Genomic DNA, 10,670 nt, shown 5'->3' on the forward strand with positions numbered 1-10,670 from the left:
TCGAAAATGACGATATACCGTTGCTGGTTACAGTTGCTGAAGTGGATGTTGCTTCCTTCGCGTCCGCTCGATGAAGGAAGAAACTGCACCGGGGGAAAGCTTCTATATAGCTGGCGTACGAAGGCGCCAACAGTGTTTCCAACAAAACCTAGGTAAATGCTAAATCCTGCCCGACGACTGCTGTCCGATTCGTAGCGAATTTGCTGGTTAAATGATTTCTCAAAAATAATTTTATAAACCATTTTAATTATTTTGAGTATTAGGTATTATTATTTTTTTATTTATTATATTTTATCTTGATTGCTACAAAAATAATATACTATATGTTCAAAAAACTTAAATTAATCAAACAGCGACTGTAAATATGTCATCGTAATCTCGTGCTTCGCCGATGCCTGCTTAATGGCCTTGTAGGTTTTACCATTTCCCTCGAGCAGCAGCTTGGCACGATTTTCGTTTAGTTTGTCGTACGAGATTTGCTCATCTTTCGTCAGCAGTGCACTGTTTTTTAAATCACTATCGCATACCACCAGTTCGTAGCAGCCCTTGTTGTCTTTCCGGGCCGTTCGACCCCGAATCTGCGTTTCCTCCCGAATATCCAACGAGAAAAAGGTCTGAATCACGTGAACCCCACCGTTGCGTTCTACGGCAACACTGGACTTGTAGTCAACACCGCGTCCCATACCGCGCGTTGCCAAGGTAACCGTTCTCGGGATGCCTGCTTCGTTGATGTACTGCCGCTTGATGGTTTTTTCGGTATTTTCTGTCAAAACATTCAGTCTGTCGAAACGACCGGAATAATTGCACTTGAACTTGTGCAGCTCTTCTTCGGTCGAGAAGAATGTAATTACGGCACGCTTGGAAGCCACCACTTCCTGGGTATGGCTGCAGATACATTCCATCCAGTCCCCTGCGGTTGGTAGGTGGTAGAAGTCGCCGGAGGCGTCATAGCAGAGGTTTGAACAACCGAAAAAGGTCGGAAGGACGCTCTTTTGACCAATATCATACAGTTCCTTGATAGTTTTTTGTTGCGGTTCGCTCAGCGTTGTCAACGTTCCAGATACACCCAAAATAAGTGCGAAACTTTTCGGAAGCATGGCGTACGACAGAGAACCACAATCGATGTTCAGATAGCCGTAGTTTAGTTCCCCGTTGATCTCCGAGCAGAAGTCACCTTTCTTCAGCCGGAAGTAGTTGAATGTATTGTAGTAGCTTTCTCTACGGTGGTTCGTATATTCTCCCAGATATTTGAAGGCGATTGTGTTCCGTGGGCTCAGCTGGTAGTTGGCCCAACGTGATTTTGGCTCACGGTGAACCTCGATCGCGCACTGCAGCATACACTGTAGGTGTTCGTCGAAAAGCGTTCGGTTGGTGTAACTTTTTAGCTTCCATGTTGGTTTTTCTACTCCAAAAATGTCTGAAACATTCTGATGCACTAATAAATTATATCGGTTGCTCGCAGCTAAGAACTCTTCGAATACTTCGTAGTTTACAAATGATTTTATATACTTCATGATGCGCGTGGTTAGCACTTTTAGGTCGTAGCATTTTTCACTAACCGCCTTCCAAATTTCCTGCTGTATTCTTCCCAATCCGGTTATCATAGGATTTGCCACGGGATAGTAATCGTTTCCGTAGAATTCATTGGTGAAAAACACGTCCACTTCATCCATCAGTAGAACCATGTTATGTTTTGACTTAACTTTGGCTGTCGCTTTATGGTTCATTTCATCTTGCGATATTAAATCTGTGACCATTTCTCGCAGACCAATTCGTTGTCCGTCAACGCTGGAAGTCAGCACGGAATTGGCAAGATCCTCAAACGTACCATACTGGATGCGTTCGGCAACTCCGAAAATGGAGAACAGTTGCTTGAAATCAGCAGCATCCCTCTCGAGCAGATAGCGGTTGTAGCAAACGACAAGCACGTCGTGACCCATAAATGCCAACAGAGCCGCACACAGGGCGAGGATCAACGACTTTCCCTGACCGGTGAGTACTTGAGCCAAATGTTTCGCAACGCCAAGCTCAACTCGGTCGGCGCTTAGCAATCTTAGCAGACAAATTACTTGAATGCAATGTGGGCTGAGGTATTTCCCCGTACCGGAGACATCCTTGGACACCAGAATTGACCACACGGCAGCTAGTCCTGCCAGCATGGCTGGCAGTTGGTTCAGTTTGATGTTTTCACCCCATTCTTTGAATTGAATCTCTCTCGTCATTTGAAGGACCTTTTCCACAATGCCTTCCAAGGTATCATTCTCATCGTTGTCAACAGCCATTTGCATGAATTCCTGGAACTGATCTAAATAACGATCGTAGGCGATTCGTAATAGTCGTTCGTTGTCTGAATCGGAGGATGGGTTCAATTCCCGATACAGCTGCAAGGCTCGATCGATGTCCATTTCATTTTGCCTGCGAATGAACCAAAACGTTTCCTGGATCAAATAAATGCGACTGCTAAAGTTAGCGAGCGAATTGCAACCCTGCATAATGCTGGCGAACGGTTTGACACTCTCGTCGTAGAACAGCTCAAACGAAACGTAATTCGACTGTTCGTCCAGATAGAGGAGTGAAGTTCTGATGGCGTTGAACAGTTCTAATCTCAAGATTTTAGTCTTGACCTTGGAATGAGGTCATACATATATTAATATTTTTTTTTTGAAACGATGGTTCTACAATTGATGAAGGGACGGTAGGGGAAAGAAATGAAAATTTTTGGTGAAGGAGGGGGAAGAGCGGAAAGGAAGGGGGGGGGGGTATTGGTAGCTATGCTTGACAAGTAGTCATTTTGACTCCTACCTTTTGTCCAATGCTGGAAGGTGCATGAGTCGAACCAAGCTGTAATCTGAGATTATAACCGGATTCGAACCCACAACACCCTCCAGGGCATGTGGTTCGCTGGTACTTGTACCTTTGAACCATAGAGGCGCTGGAAAAAAAAAAAAAAAAAAAAAAAAAAAAAAAAAAATATGTTGAACAGTTCGCCCGTCGTTGTTAGCTGATCTTCGGCAGAGAGTGAACTGCCAGGCTGCCAAAAATCTCTATCCAGTTGAGTTCCTACGAAACCTAGCAGAACGGCAACAATTTCGACGACGTAATGCTTCGGAATGGCCTCGGTGTCGAGTATTACTGGCGTACATTGACTGAACTTTCCAACGTCGAGTACACGGAAAGTTTTGCTCTCGGTGTCAGCCCATCGGTTGTTGACCAGTTCGATCAGTTTTAATGCTTTCATGCCATCTATTTCTCTCTCACTGATGCTTAGCTTGATGAACCAGCTGAATTGCATGTCCTTTAGGTCGATGAGAAAATCGTTGTAGGATCTGAGAAAAGAAACGTAGTTTTCAACCGAAGTATTTTTCTCCAGAGCAGCCAGCGCTATCGACAGTAATTGCTGTTGTATTTGATGCATTTTGGGAAGATCCAACTTGGTTGGAAGCTGCTCAACGATCTCGTCACGATAGCGCCAATAGCTGTTGAAAATATCCATCAGATCACGAAAATCGTTTATCGATTGGCTTGTCTGCAAACCTACGGTATTGACAATGTCCAACTGACGGAGTAACATTTGTCTATCGCAGGATGTGTTAGCGCGATTTAGATTCGGCGCAGTTTGGATGATAAAACGAGCCGTATTATGCGTGACCACCCGTACCGATTCCAGCTCGTTCCGTCCGACGTTGCAGATGTATCTGACGTAGCCTTCGAGAAGGGTGGTAAACACGCTCATTTTGTCGTCAAGTTGCGACAAAATACTTGTCAAAACGTTCCCTAGGATATCGTCCAGCATACAGTACCAAATGTAAATCTCATCCGAAACACCCAAATCATTCGTCATGGAAGTGCGGGTTGACTTAACACTCACAATCTTGCTCAAAATTGTCACTTTATACCGAATCGGCTTTCGAACGACACAAGAAGCAGGATCGAAATGGTGTAAAATTTAAAAAATGAAATAATATTCACGTTCCAGGCATTTAGTAATGTCACTCGGTGAGTTCCATCCTATTACCGGAATAGGATGCCAACCGGTTGTATTGCTGACGAATAATTCGTTCAAAGAATGCTGGCACTTATCCGCAATTTCATAAAGCAATTCCTGCAAACTTTTACACAGACAATAAAACACCGCAGTACTTGCCGAGCTGGGCTCGTAATCTTTCGAAGCCTTTATCTGACGAATCCATCGGGAGGCCAGATCTTGCAGGGGCCGTTGAAACAATTCCTTATCCAGCAGATTTGTCATGTCAGTGAAAAGTTTCACATCGTCAACGTGAATCAGAACCAAGTCTTGAATCGAAAGATTTTCAATGTGGTCCCTTAGAACTGGTGGTGCTTTCTCCAGCAGCAATGTACGACGATTTTCTACGCTGTGCTGCCTTATTTGATTCAACTGTTCGGCGATTTGTTCTTTCGAATCTTCAAGTTCCATGCCGAAAGAAGCCGCCATAATTTTATCTCTCACCCGTTTTTGCTCCTCCAGCTCAGCAAGTTCTCTCACAATAACTTTCAAGGCTTCACTCGTCTTTCGACTACTAGCAAGTTTTGTTTGAAATGACTCATACGAAAATTTACCATCTTGATGACATTCTTCCATAATTTGCAGTAGCTGTCTGAAGCTTTTGGAGCCATGATCGTTGGCTGCTTCGACAGCTGCAAGTAGTGATTTGCGCAATTCGGCAATTCTTGTCATAAATCCACATCGTAGGACGCTGACAATCCGAAGCTGCGCTATCAATTCACTTTTGGCGTTATCAAAGTCTGTAGAAATATACAGCGCCTCAAGATTTTCAATTTCAACGGTGGCCACAAAATTATTCTTAGCCGTCATTAGGCATCCTTCGTTGTGCAGTTTGAGTACCATATCTTTATATATTATCCGTGCAGATACTCCTAGCTGCTCAGCATCCTGCATCGGCAATTCCTTCAATTTCACATTCTGGCCATGACTTGAGAGAAAAACCTTCCTCTGGATCGACTGTGAAATGCCCTCAACGACGGCCGAATCTGCGGTAAAAAAATTAGAAACTTTTGCCACTAATCCTCTGCTGCGTAATTTAATATTCCCCGGCCGGTCGTTCCACAATGCAACCGATTGCGATTGGTTTCCCGTTGGGCTGCTGGCGCCTGCAAGATCATTCGTTTCACGATCATTGTCATCGTTGTCTGAGTCACTTGCATCTTCTCCAACGAAGTCGTAGTCGTCCCACTCCGAATTGTCCGGTACTAACATTTGCTAGAAGCAAATTAACTTTTGTTAAATATTTTCAGTTACAACTATAATAGTGGTGTCATCCAATACTGTTACCTCTATCTGCTATCTATCTATCCGGTTGGACTGATTTGTGTGTGATTAGCTGATAAGCACTTTTCTTCGAAAAGGTTTCTGTTTTCTACATGGATTATTTCAAGCTCTTTTTTTACATAGAACTGCACCAAAATCTGTGAATTGAATTACACAAAAATCTAATGCACAACGTTAACTTCAAAGAAATGCACTCTTAACGTCTTTAAGGGGCCAACACCCACGACACGGACCAAAACACGGATCCAAGCAAGCCGATAAAGAACTTAAGACTGTGTGCCAGTGCTACCAGGTCGATCAACAAGTCAATCAAATCATACTGCGCAGCGCAGTAATAATTGTGCACTAATATATGTATAAAAAGCTAAACCGTTTCGTGCTACACTTTTCGCTCGACTGATGAACGCTCGCGGTCGCGGTGTAGTAGCGTGGTGTGGTGTGTGTAGTAAGAGAGAAAGAGAACAGCTCTCAACTGTTCGTTTTGACTGCGCGGTTTGCTGCTTTCATATCGGTCGTTTCGATCTTACAAGTATTTTTCAAGCGTGAAGATGTAGTTTGGAAAGCTTCACAAATTATTTATTAGTCATAAAAATATTGAAGAAAAAATTAGTTGAAGCATGTGCTACATTGCTACCCCGTTGGCAACACTTTGCTGCCAACCAACGGCGCTGGTGCACCGCCGCCTAAGTTTTGGCTTTACTTATCCGGCTTCCAGTCACTGATAATAAATAGGGTAATTGATCTTGAATGGACCTATTTAGCGCTTTTTAACACCACCACTCGCACTCCTGCTCAATTTACTCGTCATTTATAAATAACTAGCTGACCCGACAAACTTCGTATTGCCACAAATTTACCGGTGTTGTATATAAATCATGAATCTCGGATGATCTTTGTCACAATCTCAAGTTTTGCAAGCCCACCAGTGGGCGGCGCTTCCGATGGCGGGTCACCGGCAACACTCGCGACCGTCTCGTCCTGAATGATCTAGTGTTACTATAGATAGTTTTTGTGGTCTTGTATTGACTAATGTTTTATGGAAGAGTCTCGAATTTCTCGAGTTCGATTAGTTTTTGAGTTTCGCAAAAAATTCTGTTTTATTTGTATGAGAGTCCATATCCCCCTACCACAGGGGTGAGAGGTCTCTAACTATCGTAAAATAAATTCAAGACTCCAAAATCTCCCACATGCCAAATTTGGTTCCATTTGATTGATTAGTTCTCGAGATAAAAGGAAATTTGCATTTCATTTGTATGGAAGCCCACCCTCTTAAAGGGGAGATGGGCCATAACTCGCTTTCTAAAGAAGAGAGAGGTCTCAATTCACCATAGAAAAAAATCTTGCGTCCAAAACCACTTACATGTCAAATTTGGTTCCATTTGCTTGATTAGTTCTAGAGTTATGAGGAAATTTGTATTTCGTTTGTATGAGAGCCCCCCCTCTTAAAAAGGTAAGGGGTCCTAATTCATCATAGAAAAAAATCAGAGGGGTTGTGTATAAGACACGACCGCATATTCAACGTAGGACTACGCAAAGTTAATGTAAATGTGCGTTTAGAATGGGCAATTTTGGCTACGTTGGGAATGCGATATGTTGCTAGTTTTTGCTCAATGTTGCTTCTGTCGTCACCTGCACATTTGTGGTACGTCGCCATAGTTACTTGGAAACATCAGCAACTGTTAGGAACAATTGCATGCCACTAGTTGCCGATCTAGACACACCTTACTAAAAACACTTATGAGAAAATTGATTGCTAATGGAAATCATAATACTCTTTATTGACAGTTATGCTGGTTCTGAAAAGAACCAGTTTGAAAGTTTAAAATTGACTGAAACGATTGGATTGGCTACTTTGTGCTGTAGAGAAAAAGCATAGTGTTAGCATTACAAAAGCATTACATTACATTACATATTGCAGAACTTCGCATTGTGTAAATTAAAAGCAATCTGGCACATGCTAAACCGTTATTTAGAGCAGCGTGGGGTCGAAATCAGACATCATGATAATGCTGATAATTTAAGTTTTCTGTTTGACACTGTGAATTAAAGTAATGTATGGTATAATCATAAATGACATTCTTTTTCTTACATCTGATTTCCAGTGGCAACATTATCGAGTTGATGTCGCTTGTCCGAATATTTCAACTGGATTGTTTAAATGGTTCAAGGGAAGAAATCACATTGTTTCTGGTTAAGATAGTGGTGAATTAACACTACAGAGTAACAATTATTAAAAAAATTGATTTGGATAATCAGAAACTTACTAGCCGTTAAAATCAGGTACATGGTGTCATCTCCGTACCGGTTGGTAAGGAAAAGCTCCTGGCATTAATGTCGATATGGAAATAACTTCATTACTGTCCATCCATGTTTCGCTGAGCGCAAGGATATCTGCTTGTCTGAGAACCGCATCGGTTGCAATATCTGCTGAATGTGCGTGCGTTTAGACTCTGTACATTCAGGCTCAGCAGTACAGCAAAATGGCTTACGTTAGATATAAATTCTAGAAGTTCAGTACCTAAAGTAACCAATTTGTGGTTTTCCAGGCGCCTGAGTTCCGCCCGTAATTCCTGGATTCTCGGTGATGCCCTTGGCATGGTAAAACTTAAATATGCCTCTGTTATTCGTCAAGTACAATCCTTCAATCGATGTAACTCTTGACATTCCCACGTACACCAACTGCTGTTCCTGTCCCTTGCTATACTCGTACGCGATTTCAGAAAATGTGCCGCCTTGACTCTTGTGTACACTAAGAGCATTCGCACCTACTAAAGGAAATTGTATACGTTTGCATTTAATGCTACTACTTAGCTTAATATTTGCAGATCGCTTTTCGTCCAATCGGACTGAAGAACGTCATGCTTAGAGTACACAGCGGGACTCGATTTGACCCGCAAGACCTTTCCAATGGAGTCGTTTTCAAATTTGAGCAATGATAATAAAGCACAGGTTGCGAGTATTTCACATATTAATATCTTGAACCTACATTATTTTTTATAATATTCTATCCGGCAAGTTGAAAGAATGGAATGGTATATCCATAAATAAGCCGAAAATGTTTGATGACTGATCCTGTACCCTACATTTTTACATCTTTTCGGCTTCTATAGGACTCACCTGTTACGTTAGGCGATACGCTGGCCTCTACGTGCGCCGGAGCGGTCACCTCACGCAACACTTCAACGTTGGAGGGACCCGCTATTTCGTACAATGCCATCTAACCATGTATTGCCCACTTCAGAATACATTGAATCACTACGATTTCCTTTTCTTCTCAAATGGTAGAATTTACAGTGCTCTGTCACCGTCAACGCTGGCCTCTTGCTGGTCCAGTTAATAATGCCTGCTCACGGACTCGCTTGCAGTATTTACGCATATATTTTGCTTGAAGCAATTGAGACATTGTAGAATCAGATGCACAAAATCATTCACTTCTCACTTAAATTGATTGTATATTAGTAATAACAATTTCATATGGTAACTATGGCGACAATTGAACGAATAATGTAGGGAATTTGGAAAAAATGTTCAACTTTACGTGGAAATTCCAGAAGTTACATACAAAATACAATCTTCTAATAAAAACTATACAAAAGGCTGATATTTTGTGATTCGAATGGTATGCAAACCATAAAAATATATTCAGAATTGGCTGAGCTATAAGTGTTCAAAATCTATCACTTTGTCGTGTCGCGGTCATTTTTGCTTCTCCAGCGTGCCACCCTATTAAAGTAAGACGTAGTCCTACGTCAAAAATGGTTGCCTCCAAAAACACCCACATGCCAAATATGGTTCCATTTGCTTGATTAGTTCTCGAGTTATGAGGAAATTTGTATTTCGTTTGTATAGGAGCCTCCCCTCTTAAAGTTGGGAGGGGTCCTAATTCACCATAGAAAATATTCTTGCCCTCGAAAACTTTCACATGCCAAATTTGGTTTCATTTGCTTGGTTAGCTCTCGAGTTATGAGGAAATTTGTATTTCATTTGTATAGGAGCCCACCCCCCTCCTAAAGTGAGGAGGGGTCCCAGTTCATCATAGAAAAAATTTTTGTCTCCAAAAACACCCAGGTGTCAAATTTGGTTCCATTTGCTTGATTAGTTCTCGAGTTATGAGGAAATTTGTATTTCGTTTGTATAGGAGCCCCCCCTCTTAAAGGGGAGAGGAGTCCTAATTCCCCTTCTAAAGAGGGGAGGGGTCCCAATTTACCATAGAATAATTTCTTGACACCAAACACACCCACATGCCAAATTTTGTTCTATTTGCTTGATTTGTTCTCGAGTTATGCAGAAATTTGTGTTTCATTTGTATGGGAGCCCCATACAGCCCTCTTAGTGGGGGGAGGGGTCTCTAACCATCACTAAAACCTTTCCTGGCCCCAAAAACCTCTACATGCAAATTTTCACGCCGATTGGTTCAGTAGTTTTTGATTCTATAAAGAACATCCCGACAGACAGACAGACAGACAGAAATCCATTTTTATATAGTAGACTAGCTGACCCGACAAACTTCGTATTGCCACAAATTTACCGGTGTTGTACATAAATCATGAATCTCGGATGATCTTTGTCACAATCTTGAGTTTTGTAAGCCCCCCAGTGGGCGGCGCTTCCGACGGCGGGTCACCGGCAACACTCACGACCGTCTCGTCCTGAATGATCTAGTGTTACTATAGATAGTTTTTGTGGTCTTGTTATTGACTAATGTTTTATGGAAGAGTCTCGAATTTCTCGAGTTCGATTAGTTTTTGAGTTTCGCAAAAATTTCTGTTTTTTTTGTATGAGAGTCCATATCCCCCTACCACAGGGGTGAGAGGTCTCTAACTATCATAAAATAAATTCAAGACTCCAAAATCTCCCACATGCCAAATTTGGTTCCATTTGCTTAATTAGTTCTTAAGTTATAAGGAAATTTGAATTTCATTTGTATGGGAGCCCCCCTCCTAAACAGGGGAAGGGTCTTAATTCATGATAGAAAAAATTTCTGCCCCCTAAAAGCCCCACATACCAAATTTGTTTCCATTTGCTTGATTAGTACTCAAATTATAAGGAAATTTGTATTTCATTTGTATGGGAGCCCTCCTCTTAAAAGGGGAAGGGGTCCCAATTCACCATAGAAAAAAATTTTGTCTCCAAAAACGCCCACATGCCAAATTTGGTTCCAGTTGCTTGATTAGTTCTCGAGTTATGCAGAAATTTGTGTTTCATTTGTATGGGAGCCCCCCCCCCTCTTTGTGGGGGAGGGGTCTCTAACCATCACTAAAACCTTTCCTGGCCCCAAAAACGTGCAAATTTTCACGCCGATTGGTTCAGTAGTTTTTGATTCTATAAGGAACATCCCGACAGACAGAAATCCATTTTTATA

General features: G+C 41.9%; 1 protein-coding gene across 1 annotated transcript; it reads right to left on the minus strand.

The window, feature by feature from the left end:
- Positions 1-276: 276 nt before the first annotated feature.
- Positions 277-2,869, minus strand: LOC128736959 (protein translocase subunit SecA-like). The gene is made up of 2 exons (XM_053831478.1): positions 2,803-2,869; positions 277-2,415 (listed from the first exon to the last, which is right to left on the minus strand). Exons 1-2 carry the CDS (start codon positions 2,826-2,828, stop codon positions 342-344), a joined length of 2,100 nt encoding a protein of 699 aa, XP_053687453.1. The 5' UTR covers positions 2,829-2,869; the 3' UTR covers positions 277-341.
- Positions 2,870-10,670: the final 7,801 nt, after the last annotated feature.

Source organism: Sabethes cyaneus, chromosome 2, assembly GCF_943734655.1.
Source record: "Sabethes cyaneus chromosome 2, idSabCyanKW18_F2, whole genome shotgun sequence".
NCBI classification, from domain to species: Eukaryota; Metazoa; Arthropoda; class Insecta; order Diptera; family Culicidae; genus Sabethes; species Sabethes cyaneus.